Source organism: Rhamphochromis sp. 'chilingali', assembly GCF_963969265.1.
Source record: "Rhamphochromis sp. 'chilingali' genome assembly, chromosome: 1".
NCBI lineage: Eukaryota > Metazoa > Chordata > Actinopteri > Cichliformes > Cichlidae > Rhamphochromis > Rhamphochromis sp. 'chilingali'.
In genome coordinates, this window is record NC_137929.1 from 24982672 (window position 1) to 25001006 (window position 18335).

The window sequence follows — 18335 nt, forward strand, 5'->3', positions numbered from 1 at the left end:
AGTGGACGTCGTTATTGGCGTCTTTTTCTCGTTTTTTCTCACGCGTTTGTCTGAGGCAGAGGCATAAAGGGATGACTGTGAATAAACGGCAGGCTGTGGCACAGAGACGGAGCTCGTGTAACGATTTAGTTTAAACTGTTCCCCTCAGCGCTCATCGGCGACGAAGCAGGCTTCCCTGTGCACAGCCACAAGCATGTGACGTTGGGCTGTGCCATGAAATTGCTTTGCTTGTCAGATCCCACAGAGAAACGTTTCATTAACTGTCTGACTTCCTGGGTGTAATGGTTGTCTGACGGCCGACGGCACAGAGTTGTTCTGTACCCGCTCGACCCCTGGGCTGCTGTTTCGGGGACATTAACTAACTTTCCTACGATAACCAGGGTGTTGACAGGAACACCTCTTTGATGGTCGGGGGGTGGGGGGTGGGGGGATTCCACTTCCACAAGATGTACTCTGGAGGGGATTTTTGATTGAACAATAAATGATGTCATGAGTGATAGTTTTATCAGCTGCGTATGACAGATGCAGATGTTCTCAAAGGGCTTTCACTTCTTTTACCGTAGATACCGCAGTAGTTTTTGTTTGCTGTGGTTAGAGCAAAATAAAATTGAAAGCAAGTAGCAATCACGCTAACACCTGCAGCGCTTGAAGGTTTAAATTTAAACTTCTCAAAGTGCTTCCTGTCTTTCTTTGAGTTCTTCGGCAGCAGAACGTTCCATTTGGGTGAAACGGTTACGGATTAATCAGTCTGAACATTTTCGTAGAATTTTCCTCATCGTTTCTCCTGAAGTTGCGGTTTACTAGTTTGATCATTCTCTCGGCCACGAAACCCCCTACCGAACATCTCATCGGCACATCCTGCTTATTTGTCTAAACATGCACTCACGTACTGATTACCCGAGCGTCACGCTTCTAAGGAAGCAGAAATGACATCACACGGTCAGAGAAATTCCCGCTGTTGTTACTTCTGCAGTGGTGCAGAAACGCCCCCGGTCACCTGACTGTAAGTGGTGTCCCGGAGGGGCGGGGTTTCATGCCCAGCGGTTTGGGGTAAGCCGTCTTCCAGGCGAGCTGAGTCATCGGGGGTTCCCCAAAAAATAACCTGCGTAATGCTCGCGCTCACTCTCACTGCTTCTCCTCTCCTACACCATACTCTTACCCATAGGTGCTATAACCACATTTCATCGCTTTGGTATAATCTGATAGAACCCGAGCTGCTCTTGAACAAGTTTCTACCGCCTATGTGTACGATCTCATTACAGAGTACTGAGTTTCTAACACTATGCTGCTGAGTAGCAATGTGATAGCCAGGGTAGATGGCTGTTTGGTCACACACACACCCTCTATAAAAGTAGTAATTACAACCTGGCCACCGTGTCCCCATTTGCTCTCAAAAGAAGTCACAGATGATCTCTAGCTGTATTTTTGTTTGTCTTTCTTCTAATTTAAACCTTTCTACTTTCACCACAATGCAGTTTTACTACATTTTGCCAGTGCTATGTTTTCCATGTGATGGTTGACTGAGTTTATGGGCTTTTGCTGTTAGAGTTAGACGGGCCTCTTACTTGCCAGCACGAGTGAATGAGCAAGAGTTCTTCACTCCCATTTTATCACTCTGCCATGCATCACCTGAAGGGTGAGGATGATGCAGGTGGAGATGATGCACTGAAGCAAAAGAGAGAAGGGGTGGGGTAAAGGGCTTCTCAGTCGATGCTGAGAGAACCTTCACTCAGTCTCGTGCTTTGAGACCGAGACGCTAACTCAGAGTGTTGTTTACCCTGGTCGTGTTGTTGTTGTTGTTGTTGTTTTTCTCCCTGACAAGCTGACATTTTTCCCTTCTCTGTGTTTCAGGATTGAGGAGACCCCGGAAGAAATGATTGGCAGCTGAAGCTGAGACTTAACACAACTGTGAATCAATAACTCGGTGCTACTCTAAAGGTGCGCACAGCGTGAGTGTTTGTATCACTTTTCCTTTAAAGCACGTGGAGTGCAGTCCTGACAGTTAACGCCGGCCTATCTTCACATAGCAGCAGCGTCTGGCAGATCGTGATCCCTCGCCCCTTGAGGGTGGTGTTCATGTGTCAGTGAACAGCAACCCTCCTCGTGAGCTAAAAGTGTACAGTGTTTGAAGTATCCTCTGCTGGGCTTTATATAGAGCCCGTGATCCAGTGTTAGTGGGAGGAAGAAAAGGAAGGGAAGATGAACTGGTGGGAGGAAGTACTGCGTACGGCCAGAGCTAATTCTGGAAAAACTAGTGGAACAGTGCTATGCTGAGCAAGGCAAATGAATCATAACCCTTGTGTGCATGTCTGTTGCTCTCCCACTGATCCACTGATGAATCATGCAGCACATTTCAGTCATGGCACTGCAGTTTATAAAACATCTCTGTACTTATGTTAGGCCCAAAATATCCACCTTAAATGTAATATTTACACATATGTCTTATATTACATTGATATTATATTGAATATAATGATGAAGATGAATCTGAGTATTGTTCTTGAAAGGTTAACCTTCTAATCTGGTGTTAAATGGATGACAGAATGGTGGTTTTTAACTACTTAACATGTTACAGGTAGATATTTAGTTAGCCTAGTTTCTAACGGTGGCCATGATCGTGCAGGTTTAAACCTCCCTCTCAGGTTTTGTCTCTGGTCTCTTTTGTTGTCAGTATTGAATCTCTGTTCTTTGAAACACACACTTCTTCTTTTCATCCCGACACCTTCGGTCTTTTGTGCCGTGTGTGTCCGGTGTTTCTGAAAGCAGGGAGGGGGAGAGAGAGTTATCTCTCAGCTTCTTTCATGTGTTTTCCCCTCAACCATCTCCTTTGTGTCGTTTGTGTGTTTGTGGGAAGGTGCGTGGGCGTTTTCATGGCACCATTCCCACTCTGCACTCCACCTCCCTCCCTCCATCCCTTCCCTCTTCTCCTTAATCTATCCTTCCCATCCTGTTCAGACCGTCTGTTGCCGCTGCCCCCCCTCTTCCTCTTCATCACGCCTGCCGTAATGAGATTAAACCTTAGTGTATCCACTGGGCGCACGCACACTTTATGTATACACACACACACACACACACACACACACACACACACACACACACACACACACACACACACACACACACACACACACACAACGCTGCAGTACACACACAATCATCCACTTAAAAGAGAGCACACTATTCTCTCTCTCATGCACTAAAACAGCACAGGCCTGCCATCACTGTGCAGCTTGCACACTTGGACCGCTTCCACTTGCGTGGCGTCCAACATCACACAGTTGGCGTGAGACCAAAGCCTCTCACTCTTAGTCTTTCCCTCTGTCTCTGGCTATCAGGAGGCTCATGGTAAGGATTACAGTAACCCCAGGTCTGTCCTCAGAGGTGAGCTCCCTGCTGAGCCATCTGGGCTTCAGAAATAATCAGATTCCACACTGACTAGTTTACTGCTGCCTCCTACAGGCTGAGTTATGCATAGCAGCCGTCATCAGACAAGTTATAAATGTAAGTTTCTTCAGGAAATGTTCTTGACAGAAGCAGAGGAGATGCTGGCAAGCTGTCCATCTCTCTCATTCGCTTACTTCCAAACACACACACCAGCTTGTCCACCAATAAAATAAAAGACCTGATGGGTTTTTCTGTTTTTAAAGTCTCTGACTCCCCTCTCATAATGATTCTCTTGGTCTTCTCTTTCTGCAGGCAGTTGGCTTTTAGGCTCCTGGTGCTGAAGATAGACCTCCACATATTCTCAGTGTTGGAGTGAGGCCCTCTCTGAGCTGCAGTGGAGGGCTTCACAGATACAGCTAGTCTGGTAAGTACTTTTGTTTATGCAGCAAGGAATTTGATGGATCTGTCAGAAATCTGCCACGAGAACTAAAAACTACGATGTTTTTTTTTTAATGAAAATTAAAACATATTGACGGGACCAGTTATTTGTAAAATCTGCATCATAAAGCACGGCAGCTTCGTCCAAAGATGTTTTTCTGTTTTCTCTCTATGAGCGTATCTGTGTGTTAATTGTGTGACTGTACAACTAAACATGCAGGCTGGATGCATCACCCAATAGAGCAGTTTGGCGGGCGAGGCACACGGGATTCCTTCCCTCTGGACGAACTCAACCGGGGGCCATGGCCTCCCGTGGGCGGCCGCGCCTGGCAGCCACCTGCCAGGTATGTAGTCATGACAACACCATATTTTTTGCAAAACCTCTTTGGTTGCATTGATTCATCAGGTTAATCCTGCTGGTAGAGTTCAAGTTAAAGGCGATCAACAACTTTGTATCCCGTCTCTGCTCCTCATCAGGTGTTCACCTACGATGAACCAACACCAGCTACTTCCCCATCTACCTCCTGGACCTATGGGTGGATTAAACCATCACAGCAAATATTTCAGTAATGGGTAAGTAATGGAACAAAGACATGGGTGGCACAGCTACGTTTAAAATGCAATAGATTTAGAGAAAGCTACAAGAGGAGTTAAAATGTTGATGTCATTCAAATGTTTTTAATCCTTTGTGTGTTTTATACTCCAGGCCGATGCGAGGAAGCGAGAAGCTCGATCTCCCACAGCCAATGTTACCACCTCTGCAGAGGGAGCAGCAGAGACCTCCCCACCATCTTCATCCTCCACCTCATCACAGAGCGTGGGAAATTAGCCAGCTATATGATTCCCACCTTCCTCCTCGAGGACATCCGGTCATGCCCCTGCCCAATGACCTCTCGCTCCGTCTCCATAATGGAGGCTACGCGGGCAGCGGCGGACCTCCACCTAACCCCCATTTCCCCTCCAGGGGGCCAAACCAAATGCTGAAAGTGAGAACAGTGTTGCAGTGTTATTCTATGTCAGCCTTTTGCACTGAGCTTAAATAATTCTCTGCTGATGGACAATAAATCACTCTAAACACTTTCTTTTGTTGGTTTTCTGTCTATTTTAGTTTGGGGGTCCTCAGGAGCAGAATGTTCCCCGGGGTCCACCTTTGCTGGGAGATGACATGTGGGCTCAGGTGCACCAGGTAGGAACTCTCTAATTGGTTAGGATCATGTTTCATCATCGACAAAAACACCCAGCACTCCCTGTTCAGACCAATAAAACACCAATTCCACTCAAAGTCACTTTTGCCTCCCAGATTTTGCTGTGAATATTTTGATAAAGGGATTCTTTGGACTGACACTGCAATAGTCTTCATCTGCAGCAACTAAGATCTTTTTCTGTGCACAGCAGAGGCCATACCCAGGAAAGATGCAAGGAGGTCAGCTGAAGCGACCAGGCCCTCCACTGGGTGAACACTCTGTTATCCAACACACGCCTTCACCATCGCTGCATACGTCCTCACAGCCTGCAGCAGAGGAGTGTCCCAGCCCCAGCAAAAGGAAAAAGAGTTCAGATCAGGTATTGGACAGTCACAAATAATAAAATCAGTTCTTTTTTCCCCCTCCTCAGATCTTTGAGTAGTAAAATATTGTAATGTGCTTTCCCCTGTGCAGGTATCTCACCCTGGGCTGCAACGTTTCTCTGGTGCTGGCCAATCTTTGCCACAGCAGCAGTCGTCTGCTCAGCACCACCCTCCAAAGCCCGCCTTCTGGAACCCCATTCACAAGGACAGCAGTGTTCCCTGGCAGCCACAAACCTCAGAGCGCAAGAACCCACAATCACAGTTCCAGGTCTGAGCAGGAGCAAAATCTCTGCACTGTCTACTTGATCACTGACCACTGCTTTATTTAAAGCAGTGGTCAGGCCCTTTGTATATTATTCTCATTGTCCTGTTTTTCTTTTTCTTCTTCTCTTGTTTTGTGGCTCAACAGGAAAACAACAAACAAGGTATGGGCAGCTACAACCAGAAGTCCTCTCCTGCATCTTTGGCCCCTTCCAACCTCTCTCCTTTACCCAACTCCCCTCCAGGAAGCTACAACCAGGGATGTGCTCCTAAGCTTCAGAAAGACAAGTTACAACCTCAGGCTGTAAACCATCGGTCCCCTCACTCCTCCTACCCTAGTCCCGGCTCCAAACCGGAGAGAGCTCCACCATGCCAAGCTAAAGAGACTCGTGGTTCTCAGATGCAGAGAGGCCCTTTTATTGGGGGCCAAGGTGGCAGCCAAGCTACCTCTCACACAGCATCAACTCCAACCAGGGGAGACAGAGATCATCACCGACATGCCCAGTCGTCACCAGCAAACATTTCTGCGACTGGCAGCAACAGCAGCAGCAGCAGTGTGCCTTACAGCCACTTCCAGCCTCATCCAGGGCTGGTCCACCAGGGTCGTCCTCCTCCACCGCCTCAAGCCAGCAGCACCTCAGTACCTCAGCAACAGCAAAGTGGTCCACATGAGGCCTGGAGATATCAGAGCACGCCCAGCAATCACTCCCTGGTGAGTTCAAGTTATATGCTGCAAGAATGAGTTCCTTTAATAAAGGGCAGCACAACGCAGGCACTTCAGCTGTTAACACAGTTGTTTTTTGATCACTATTATATTAAGTGACTGAAAAATTCTTTGTCTTCAGGAGTCGGGCAGCTACAGGCCTCCAGGGCTGCTACCTCAGTGCCAGCAGAGCCACAATCAGGTCGTGGATAGTCGGCATCCAGGTTCCTCCCGGCATCAACATCACGTCAGCCCTCCCCTGCCACCTACTCGAACACCTGTCATCACAACCAACCCTCCTATGTCCCAGACCCCCTACTCTGTCAGCCGCCATAGCAACAGCAGCGGCTCTAATAGAGTTGCTATGGCTGCTTCCTCTGCAGTGGCCACATCTCCCCCTGCTGGCTGCTCTGTGAACAATGACAGTACTAGTAACCGCTGGCAAGGAGGAAGGGAGCCAGCCCCACAAACCCCTACCAGTGCCGTCACTAACTCCAAATCTCACAGGGATGCTCTGCAGCAGCCAGGCAATCATCGAGGCCCAGCTCCCACCGCAAACCAGTCTCACCAACACGGAGCTACCAAGTCCCAGCATATGAAGGGGAAGATGGCGTACTATGCTCAGGCTCAACTGGAAAAACCTCCATTTTCCTCCTCATCTTCTCTGTTCTCCTCAGGGCAAAACAGGGCAGGGGACAGTGTGATTACAAGCACAGTTTCTAGTCCGCTTTCCAACTCTCCAACTTACTGCCCAGTTTCTCACTCCACCGTCAGCTCTGCGCCTCAACCATCCAGCCCAGCCCTCCCCTCCAAACAGATGTTCTCTCATCCGCGAACTCCAACCTCTGTCCCTCAGTCCATTGAAGAGGCTCTCGACAAACTCGATGCTGAGCTAGAGGGACACATGCAAGCTGAGGAGAGGAGGAAGCTAGAGAGAGAGGAGCAAGAAAGAAAAAGAAGAGAAGAAGAGAGAGAAAAGAGGGAATGGGAAATGAGACAAAAACAGGAAGAGGAGAGGAAGAGGCTAGAGCTGGAAAAGAAGGAAGAGGAGAGGAAAAGAGAGCTGGAGAAGCAGGAGGAGGAGAACAGGAGAAGAGAACAAGAGAGGCAGGAGAGAAAGAAAGAAGAGGAGAGACGGAGAATAGAAGTGGAGCGACTGGAGAAAGAGAGGAAGAAGAGAGAGTGGGAGAAGCAAGAAGAGGAGAGGAAAAGGAGAGAATGGGAGAAGGAAAGGAAGAGGAGAGAGTGGGAGAAGCAAGAAGAGGAAAGGAAAAGGAGAGAGTGGGGGAAGCAGCAGGAGGAGGAGAAAAGGAGGAGGGAAGCAGAAAGGCACGAGCAGGAGAGAAAGAAAAGACAGCTGGAATGGGAGGAGGAAGAAAAGAAAAAACAAAAAGAGCTAGTGAGGAAAGAGGAAGAGAAAAAAAGGATGGAGAGAAACAGAGACGACAAACTGTGCAGCGCAAAAGGAAAAGAGCAGGCTGCTATCGAAAATCTAGAAAGGCTACTCTGTGAAAACACCTCCACGGTGCCCCCACCTCCTCCCCTCTCTTCTGTCACTGCATCTCCTTCAGGTCCATCTCCACCCAGTGCTCAGGCTTCTCCTCCATACCCCTGGCTAAGCCGTGGTGGTGTGCTCCCCTGCCAATCAGGCCAGACACCCGCCGTTGCCGCTATTGCCGGTCATGTCGAAAGGCTGCGGCCTCCTCCTCTTACACCTCAGACAGACTATGCCAGAGAAAAGCAAAGGCAGAGGGAGATGTGGAGTACCAATGGCGGAATGACATTCAGTCCTTCTTCAACAAACAATACCTCAGGGATGAACCAGCCGGTGTACCCCAACAAGCCCCCGGCGATGCAAACTGCACCCAGCCAATCCAAAGACCCAGCCAGGGAGAGAGACAGCAGCCAACACTCTCTCCCCACGGTGGCACTAAGAGAGCCGCCGAAACTGTATCACGCCTTTTCTAGAGAAAACCTCCCACCTCTGTCCTCCACCTCCACCGGGGGAATCCTCAACAAGCAGCTGACCAGAGGTGGTTTGGAAATCGCTGACTCTGACAGCGCTCAGTTTGAGGAGGAGTCCTCTGAGTCCACGCTGCTTCCCGACGGTCTGGCTAACATTATGGCCATGCTGGACGAATCCATCAAAAAGGAAGAGGAGATGTATAACAGTGAAAAGAATGGGCCCACAGGTCTCATTGGCACCTTTTCTCCCAGTGCTGAGCCCAACAAGAACTATCTTTGCGCCCCAGACTTGGTTCCGGCGACCAAACATCAGCCCAGTCATGAAGACCGATCCAACGCCAGTCCTCCTGTGCTCAGCCGCCAAGGCTCTCTGGCATCACCTTGCAGCCGAACATCTTCTCTCAACGAGGACGACGAGGACTATCTTAAACCTTCTCCAAATAATCCTAAACAGCCCGTGCACATGCCAGTGGGAATAGGGAACACCAATTACCGTCACAGTGACTTGGCTAAACTTTATGGTCTCCCTGAACAGATTAAAAGTGACGCTGATGAGGATGAAGATGAAGAGGATTCCGAGGCCCCATCTTGTTCTCCGCCACCCCAAAGACCCCACCTTCATCAGACGGGTGTTAATAGCATGTTCAAGTCTCTAGCAACTGTCCTAGAGAGCCAGAAGTATGCCTACCGTGGCGGGCCTTTTGGGAGACCTCCTCCATCAGCTCTGGTTGGGGTCAAGTATTCCTCTTCGCTGTCACTGGGCCCGGATATCTGCTGCCAGCAGCAAAGCAGTTCTCCCACATCAGACTCAACAAACCCACCATTCAGTCCTGCTCTCCCACCCATGAAGTCCTCTCCTCGTTCTCTACTGGAAGATAAGAAGCTGAAATTAGAGGACTCGGATGTCTGGACAGATGAAGGGGACTCAGAGGAAAGCTTCACCTTTATTAAAAAGAAAAGCATTCCTACGATAAAGCCTATCAGGGTGATGAAGGAGGAGCAAGAGTTGACAACCATCTCTGAATCTTCTTTGGCAGAGTTGGGCAAGAGCTGTGAGGTCATGCTTAGCCGACAGTCACTCCATTACAAGAGCTCCTACAAAAAACATGACAGCCAAGGTCAAATGGGGAACAGACACAAACCCGAGAAAGTAAGGGAACACAGAGAGAAAGGCAGAAGCAGAGACAGACAGAGGGACAAAGAAAAGAAGAGAAAGCACGGTCATAGCAGCAGCAGAAAGCATGAAGATAGAAAAGAAAAGAAAAAGCATAGAGACAAGAAAGATTCTTCTTCATCCACCCATTCCAGTTCCAGCCACAAGCGGCACAAAGATGGCAAGAGCCATAAAGAGAAAGATCGCAGAATCCTAAGTGATCTCAATCTCCAGAGAAGGGAGGGCTCAGAGAAAACCTTTGGTCTCTATGAAACTGAAAAAAGGAAATGCAAGGAAGCATCCAGTACCAGCTCCACAAGCGAAGGCGAGCGTAGAGAATGGACGGGAGAAAGATCTTCTGAGCACAAAAAAGGCGAATCTGGGTCTTCGTTAGGTTCTACGGATTTAATGAAATTGAAGGCGTTGTCAGATGGACCACCAAAAGAGCTCAAGATTCGGCTGATCAAAGTGGAGAGCGGCGACAGGGAGACGTTCATTGCCTCAGAGGTGGAGGAAAAAAGGATTCCGCTGAAGGACATCAGCATCAAGAACACTGCAAGTGAGATTATCCGATCCTGCAAGTAAGTGCAAATTAAAAATTGATTTCATGTAATGTCTCACAAGTATTCAAATGAAGCTAAATTAACACGTAACCGTTTTGGAATGAACTGTTAGAGAAACGATTGGTGCCTTCATGTTAGCATCTGTCAACCTTTGCCTTTTTTTCCTGTTGTAGGGCAGCCAGACTCAAAGGGAAGTTTAAAGAATCCTACTTACTGCCAGCCTTCTCTGTGAAACCCATCATAAGCAAAGAGGAACCAATTCCCAGGGAGAAACTCAACCCTCCTACACCCAGCATCTATGTACGTTCTATGTTTCTAACACAAACCTATTGAACACAAATTCTGTGGTGGCTTCACATGGGTTTTCCCAACATACAAAACAGCAACAGGAAACGCAGGAATTTCAGTGTTTTATCACTTAAATATAAACTGTTTAAAACAACACGAGATCTATAGACAACACACCAACAATACTCACGCTACCGAGCGATACCTGTGATTTAATTATGCATAAAAAGAGATTTTGTAACGCGGTAATGTTCTTCTTTGCAGTTGGAAAGCAAGAGGGACGCCTTCTCCCCTGTCCTCCTGCAGTTCTGTACTGACGCCAAGAATCCTGTTACTGTCATCCGAGGACTAGCTGGATCTTTGCGACTCAGTAAGTTTACAGTGGCTTATGTGTAAACAAATATAATGAAACAACGTGCAAGTAGACTCTCCCAAATTTTATGAAGAAGAGAAACATGATTTGGAAAACTTGTACCTAATTTTCCCATGACCTTTTCAGACCTGGGGCTCTTTTCAACAAAATCCCTGGTGGAAGCCAATGCAGATCAGATGGTGGAGGTGAGGACTCAAGTGCAGCAACCTGCCGACGAGAACTGGGACCCTAGTGGCACGGGCCAGACGTGGCCCTGCGAGAGCAGCCGCTCCCACACCACCATCGCCAAGTACGCCCAGTACCAGGCCTCCAGCTTCCAGGAGTCTCTCCAGGTATTTTTTGATCCAGTGCTATTTACAGAAATTAAGATTGTTGGCTTTATATAGTAATCCTAAAGATTCAAATAGGTGGTGGAGCAAAAAATAAGTCCATGTCAGTGTGGATACATGTTTTCTCTGTGACCATAACCAATATATGCTAATTACAGCCCTCGATATAATTGAATGTAAGCATAAAATATAACATTAATAAAGCAGTGGCTTTAGCCAGGCCCAGTTCAAACTTCAGTTCCAATAACTGTGGAAGCATCTAATAGATAAAGAATAATTATTTCATTTTGAGCTGAAGTTGAAGGAGCTCATATTCTTTCTTTTTTTCCTGAGCTGTTAAGAGCATGTTTGAAACAACAGCTTGGAATATGATCCCAGAAAGGTTTAACAATACAGCAAGAGTTAACTTGTCTGTCTTTTCAGGAGGAGAAAGGCAGTGATGAAGAGGAGGATGAAGACGATGAGAAGAAGCCACCCAGCAGTTCTGAGACTCCCAACAAAGACAGCTCTAAAGAAACTTGCAAGTAAGTGTAATTTTCTATAAAACTTTTAACCCAGCTTTTTTGGAGGCGCATCAGGGTTTTGTCACTTGTACTAAAGCTTCAATATCTTCTTCAGTGGTGAGCAGAAACCAGTTGGGAAAATCATTAAATTTGGCACCAACATTGATCTCTCTGATCCCAAGAGGTGAGTAGCCTAAAACAACTCTTTGTGTCTTTGTGCAGCTAATAATTGCCCATTACCTAAGAGGACGGCATTACAATCTTTTGTCTCTCTGCTCAGGTGGAAGCCTCAGCTTCAGGAGCTGCAGAAGCTTCCAGCATTTATGCGCGTGTCATCCAGCGGAAACATGCTGACCCATGTCGGACACACCATCTTAGGCATGAACAGCGTCCAGCTCTACATGAAGGTCCCAGGGAGCCGAACACCAGGTGAAGGAAACTATAGGCAACACAGCTTACTATCTAAATGAAGGTGTGATGGAGCTTCAATCACTATTAGCAAAAACATACAATGTTGTGTGTGCTTATTTGACAGGTCACCAGGAGAACAACAACTTTTGTTCAGTGAACATCAATATTGGCCCTGGAGACTGCGAGTGGTTCTGTGTCCATGAAAACTACTGGCAGGCCATCAGTGACTTCTGTGAGAAGTGAGTAGCTGCAGAGTAACAGTGGATGTGCAGGAGTGTTGTGGTGAGGCTGGTTTACAGTTGGACACCTTCTACATGTCTGCCTTTAATGTCCTCAGGCACGGAGTGGACTACCTGACAGGATCCTGGTGGCCAGTACTGGAGGACCTTTACAACGCCAACATCCCAGTCTACCGCTTCATCCAGCGGCCTGGAGACTTGGTGTGGATAAATGCTGGTACTGTTCACTGGGTTCAGGCTGTGGGCTGGTGCAACAATATTGCCTGGAATGTTGGACCCTTGAATGGTAAGAAGGGCACCATCTAGTGGCCAAATGCATATTCATTCAACTTTCTTTTTTTTTTTTATGTAGCATTTCTTGTATTTTTCAATATTGTTTCATGTATATTTACAGGCTACCAGTATCAGCTGGCGCTCGAGAGGTTTGAGTGGAACGAAGTGAAGAAGGTGAAGTCCATTGTCCCCATGATTCATGTGTCCTGGAATGTGGCCCGCACTCTGAAGATCAGTGACCCAGACACCTACAAGATGATCAAGTGAGTACAGCTGGTTTTTTATCAGTTTAGGCACTTGGTAGGTAAATCCACAGCAGCACAAATTAAAAATCTGTTTTAGCGAAAGCAGAAAATATTGCAATGATTTTTAAAGTGGCGATGCACAGAAAAACTGCCCGTGAATATTGATATTGATTGCAAATGTGGGTCTCTGCCTTCCTGTCAGACACTGCCTGATGCAGTCCATGAAGCACATCCAGATCCTGCGTGACCAGCTGGTGGCTGAAGGCAAAAAGATTTCCTATCAGAGTCGAGTCAAAGACGAGCCTGCCTACTACTGCAACGAGTGCGATGTGAGTAACCGTCAAACACAAACTTAAACAGACTTTCGTTGCTTTGTGGCTTCGGTAGTTATCTTCATCTTCATCATCTACAGACCTTTTTTAGGGGTGTTAGAGCGAGTTTGTTAGGGCACATAGAATGGCGACTGAGTTTACTGTCTTATCTTTACCAGTAAGCTTACAAGCTAGGAAAAATAAGACTTTTTAGTATCATCAAACTCTGAAGCTGTAGATTTGAAAGATGGCTCCTGAAGTTTCTACCAGACGACTGATCAACTCATCAAAGTTTGACCCCTCTGCTGTTCTTTCCTGTCGCAGGTGGAGGTGTTCAATTTGTTGTTTGTGACGAGTGAGAACAACAGCAGGAAGTCGTACGTGGTTCACTGCGAGGACTGCGCACGCCACCGCAACCCGAGCCTGACCAACGTAGTTGTGCTGGAGCAGTACCGCATAGAGGAGCTCATGAACGTATACGATTCCTTCACCCTGGTGAGACTTGACTTTTTAGTGCGTAATCGCAGTTCTTTCATGAAATAACTCGATCAAAGACTTTGACTTTTTAAATTTGTCAGTAATAGATCTATTTTTAATCTTTGTTTCTACGTCTCGTCTTTCCAGGCCTCCTCCTCCCGATGACAGAGCTCCCCACGTACGTCTCCTCAGCCATAAACCAAAACTCCTGCGAGGCAGGACAAAGACAGTTTCACTTTGGTTTTCAACTCACCCATTCATTATTGTTTAGCATGATTCTTGCGACTACTGCTACTACTTGCCGAATAGCCAGTTGAATACGTTTACTCCTTACTTGTTTACAAAGAGAAAAAAAAAAACCAAGCCGCCAATAAGATACCAGTTTACTCTCAGATGGTGCTTTCAACGAGAACCCCTGGACTCTGTGGTGGTTAACGGGGGCAGTTGGTGCTGTCATTGAACAAACTGTGGAGGGTAGCTGATGGTTTCAACGGCGTGTTTCTGTCAGTACCGGAAAGAACTCTTCTCTTCTCTTGAATATTGAAATTTGTACATGCTGTTTTGAAATTTCTCGTGGGGTGCTGTCTTTTTAAAAAATAATTTATTGTTGTTTTGTTTTTTTTCTAAACTAGATCCGCCTAGATATATACCACATTGGCCTTGTATTTAGAAAAGAGAAAATGGAAAAATACTAATAGAGTTATGAACATTTTTCTAAAAGCATTAAGAATTTAAAAATTGTTTGGAATGCTTCAAAAGATACGGGTTATAGCAACTTTGGTTGTTTTTTGCGGGGGGTTGGGGGAGGGGCTCTTGTGTTTTTTTTTTAACTTTTTTAAAAAGTTTGAATGTGTTGTAAATTTTGTTTCTATGAGTTCTAGCTTTTGTTTTCTCTGGAGATTAATATTCAGTTGTCACAGGTTGTCAGGTCTTGTTCATTTCTTCACTCTGTGTATGACCGCTCTCTTTAAAAAAAAAAGAAAAAGTCATTGTCCTCTGGTGTGTGTTTTGTTTGTTCCAATATGCAGACTTCGTATTTCCTGAACTTTTTTTTTTTTTTTGGCATTGTACATTTAATTTAAAATGTTTCCTCTATTTATTGGATATTGGCGTTCTCCCTTTTCTGATAGGGTTGTACAATTTTGCTATGTTTTATTCCCTTTGTTTTATGGTGACTGTTTGCTCTGTAAGAACTAAAACATGGAGGCTGTGTCCGACGGAGTGGAGGCTACTGTTTCTCTGGTGCTCGCCTCTCGCCTCCTGTCTTTTCTCTCATGATATATATTAAATTATATCTTTATCTTTAATATAACACCACCTTTCCTGTAGACAATAGGCACACTGCTCACGTAGAGAAGATGACTAATGGAATGCTGTGTTTGTACGCTTATTTAAAAAGGAACAGAATGACTTTTTTTCCAAAGTGTTTTTGAGAAATGGTAATTCTTTTTTAATATGTAGGGGGCTTTTAGATGAGATTTTAATGATTTTATGATATCTGTTGAATATGCTAACGGGATAGATGGTGCTAAATGTTCTCTCTGAACAATTTTTCTTTTTTTTGTCTTAAAATGAGAATTCTATTTTTCCTGTTGCAATATTATCTTACACTTTCCTTCTCTTTGTGGTCATTCGTTTATAACTGCACTGTTTAGAGAATCCACACAGACATACTTGCAGACATACACACCAAACTGAGCCAGACATGTCTTAAACACTTGTGAATTTGTGACATTACTATGACTATTAATAAACGCTTTTTGATAAATTCAGACTGAGCACAATTTGTCTGAATTTGTTCACCTGTCATCTGACACCGGCGTCTTTCCTACACGCTCGAGACGCATTTTATAAAACTTGATGTAGAAGTGGAGAACGGTCAAAGGATGAACCCATTCATTTAGGTTCAGATGTGCTTTCTGCAATCCAAAATTTATCCACATACAATCAGTATAAATGATAAGTTGCTTTGACAGCGTTAAAGAGTTTGTCCAAAACAGACGAGATGTTCAACTGCTCCTGTCTAATACACTTTTCCAAAAAATTGAAAGAAACACTTTTGAATTAAACTTTTGGGATATTGATCTGGTGAGTTAAGCAGCAGTCAGTTAATGAGGTTGTTAATCAGTTTCAGCTGCTTTGCTGTTGAGATGAAATTAACCTCAGGTCCACTAGAGGGGCGACAATGACACAACCCTCATTTGGCTAGTGTCAGTGTCACCACTGGTCGCATGAGGTGATATCTGGACCCTACAGAGGTTGCACAGGTTTAATGCATCCAGGATGGTACATCAATGCGTGCCATTACAAGAAAGTTTGCTGTGTCTCACAGCACCATCTAAAGAGCATGGAGGAGACTCCAGGAGACAGCTAGTTACTCTAGCAGAGCTGGACGGGGCTATAGAAGGTCTTTAACGCATCAGCAGAACTGGTATCTGCTCCTTTGTACAAGGAGGAACAGGATGAGCACTGCAAAGAAGTACATAATAACGCCAACAGGCCACTGGTGTAAATGTCTATGACCAAACAATCAAAAACAGACTTCATGAGAGTGGCCTGAGGCTCTGACAAATATGTAAGACTGCTTTCTTCCATTTGTGCAACATCTCTAAAATTAGAAATATCCTGTCTCAGAGTGACGCTGAAAAACTAGTTCATGCATTTATTACTTCCAGGCTGGACGACTGTAATTCATTATTATCAGGATGTCCTAAAAACCCCTTGAAAAGCCTTCAGCTAATCCAAAATGCTGCAGCAAGAGTGCTGACAGGGACTAGAAAGAGAGAGCATATTTCTCCTGTTTTGGCTTCCCTTCATTGGCTTCCTGTTAAATCCAGAATTGAATTCAAAATCCTGCTCCTCACATACAAGGTCTGAAATAATCAGGCTCCATCTTATCTTAATGACCTTGTAGTACCATATCACCCTATTAGAGCACTTCACTCTCGCTCTGCAGGCCTACTTGTTTCCAGCTTCCAGTTTGGATTCAGGAGACAGACACTATCTCTACTTTCAAGATTAGGCTTAAAACTTTCCTTTTTGCTAAAGCATATAGTTAGGGCTGGACCAGGTGACCCTGAATCCTCCCTTAGTTATGCAATAGGTGTAGGCTGCTGGAGGATTCCCATGATGCATTGAGTTTTTCCTTTCCAGTCACCTTTCTCACTCACTATGTATTAATAGACCTCTCTGCATTGAATCATATCTGTTATTAACCTCTGTCTCTCTTCCACAGCATGTCTTTTATCCTGTTTTCCTTCTCTCACCCCAACCAGTCGCAGCAGATGGCCCCGCCCCTCCCTGAGCCTGGTTCTGCCGGAGGTTTCTTCCTGTTAAAAGGGAGTTTTTTCTTCCCACTGTCGCCAAAGTGCTGCTCATAGGGGGTCATATGATTGTTGGGTTTTTCTCTGTATCTATTATTGTACGATCTACTGTACAATATAAAGCGCCTTGAGGCGACTGTTGTTGTGACTTGTTGCTATATAAATAAAATTGAATTGAATTGAATTAGTGGGGCCTGTGCTCACTGTCACATATTCCAGAGAATACCAGAATTGGCAGGTCCACCACTGGAGCTCTGTGTATTTCAGAGATGAGAGCATTTTTACCATGAGCACATGTGACAGACGTGAAAGGGTCTGGAGAACCCATGGGAAACATTATGCTGCCTGTAACATCGTTCAGCATGACCAGTTGTGTGGTGGGTGAGTGATGATCTGGAGAGGCATGTCACAGACCTTTACAGGCTGGGCAACGGGGGCAACAGCTCCCTGACTGCCATTAGGTATCAGGATGAAATCCTTGGAGAGATTGGTCAGACCCTATGCTGGTGCAGTGGGTCCTGGGTTTCTCCTAGTGCACGACAATATCTGGGCTCATGTGACAAGAGCATGCAGGCAGTTCCTGGAGGATGCATTACATTCAAACTACTGAGTATTATTTTGAGTTGCTGTGATGAAATTTCTGCAGAATGAACTGACCTGACAGAGATTGTTGGGTGTCTTTAAATTCAGCCTTCTGTAGCTTGATCATTTACATTTCAGTTCAATTCAATGCAAGTTAATTTTATTTATACAGCAACAAGTCACAACAACAGTCGCCTCAAGGTGCTTTATATTGTAAGGTAGACCCTACAATAACACATACATGGACAAAAAAATCACATGACACACTATAAGCAAGCACTCTGGCAACAGTGGGAAGGAAAAACTCCCTTTTAACAGGAAGAAACCTCCGGCAGAACCAGGCTCAGGGAGGGGCGGGGCCATCTGCTGCGACCGGTTGGGGTGAGAGAAGGAAGACAGGATAAAAGACATGACAAGCCATTTCCATCAAACTATGTGATATCACTGTCGCCAACTCAGAAGGTCCTATGTTTGGTTCCTGCTTTCCGAAACCTGACACCTAACTCATTATTCGGTCCATATCAGAACAGATATTCAGCATGATTTTTTTTTACCCCACTGAGATCTCAATTGTTTTCCAAGTCTTCCATTAATTGTTTTTGAACTGTATTTATTTATTTATTCCACTCTAAGCACCACTTGTTGTTAATTCTTATAATAATCGAGTGCTCGAATGCAAATGTTTCTCAATAATACCACTGAAGGAAGCTGCGCAGTGAAGTTATAGCAGCACAAACTTGGGAATGTGTTGTTGATGCATTAAAGTATATCTTATAGATCCTAGTTAGTCGGTTCTACACTGCTGGACCTGCAGCTAACACAGTTTGGAAAATTGGGCCACTGTCATGATACTCATCATGTATCGCCAGGCTTTTAGGTTTGCTACTTTGTATCAACACTGGTCAAAAAATCCACTGAAACATATTTATTACCTCAAAAAAAATAAA

General features: G+C 45.5%; 1 protein-coding gene across 7 annotated transcripts in view; it reads left to right on the plus strand.

Moving 5' to 3' along the window:
* kdm6ba (lysine (K)-specific demethylase 6B, a) overlaps nucleotides 1-15045 on the plus strand; it is a 105517-nt gene extending 90472 nt beyond the window's left edge. For 3 of the 7 annotated variants that reach the window (XM_080904878.1, XM_080904876.1, XM_080904877.1), the window contains 22 exons: nucleotides 1852-1938; nucleotides 3697-3808; nucleotides 4043-4166; nucleotides 4300-4395; nucleotides 4529-4808; nucleotides 4931-5008; nucleotides 5215-5385; nucleotides 5481-5657; nucleotides 5799-6362; nucleotides 6496-10052; nucleotides 10208-10334; nucleotides 10587-10692; nucleotides 10822-11027; nucleotides 11448-11548; nucleotides 11643-11711; nucleotides 11808-11956; nucleotides 12063-12177; nucleotides 12276-12463; nucleotides 12572-12713; nucleotides 12898-13024; nucleotides 13331-13501; nucleotides 13631-15045. In XM_080904878.1, coding sequence (XP_080761004.1) covers nucleotides 4048-4166; nucleotides 4300-4395; nucleotides 4529-4808; nucleotides 4931-5008; nucleotides 5215-5385; nucleotides 5481-5657; nucleotides 5799-6362; nucleotides 6496-10052; nucleotides 10208-10334; nucleotides 10587-10692; nucleotides 10822-11027; nucleotides 11448-11548; nucleotides 11643-11711; nucleotides 11808-11956; nucleotides 12063-12177; nucleotides 12276-12463; nucleotides 12572-12713; nucleotides 12898-13024; nucleotides 13331-13501; nucleotides 13631-13648 — 6561 coding nt within the window. In that variant the 5' untranslated portion in view covers nucleotides 1852-1938; nucleotides 3697-3808; nucleotides 4043-4047 and the 3' untranslated portion in view covers nucleotides 13649-15045. Of the gene's footprint in view, nucleotides 1-1851; nucleotides 1950-3696; nucleotides 3809-4042; nucleotides 4167-4299; nucleotides 4396-4528; nucleotides 4809-4930; nucleotides 5009-5214; nucleotides 5386-5480; nucleotides 5658-5798; nucleotides 6363-6495; nucleotides 10053-10207; nucleotides 10335-10586; nucleotides 10693-10821; nucleotides 11028-11447; nucleotides 11549-11642; nucleotides 11712-11807; nucleotides 11957-12062; nucleotides 12178-12275; nucleotides 12464-12571; nucleotides 12714-12897; nucleotides 13025-13330; nucleotides 13502-13630 lie in introns of all 7 variants that reach the window. The other 4 variants (XM_080904879.1, XM_080904880.1, XM_080904882.1 and 1 more) reach the window with 3 other exon arrangements.
* Nucleotides 15046-18335: the final 3290 nt, after the last annotated feature.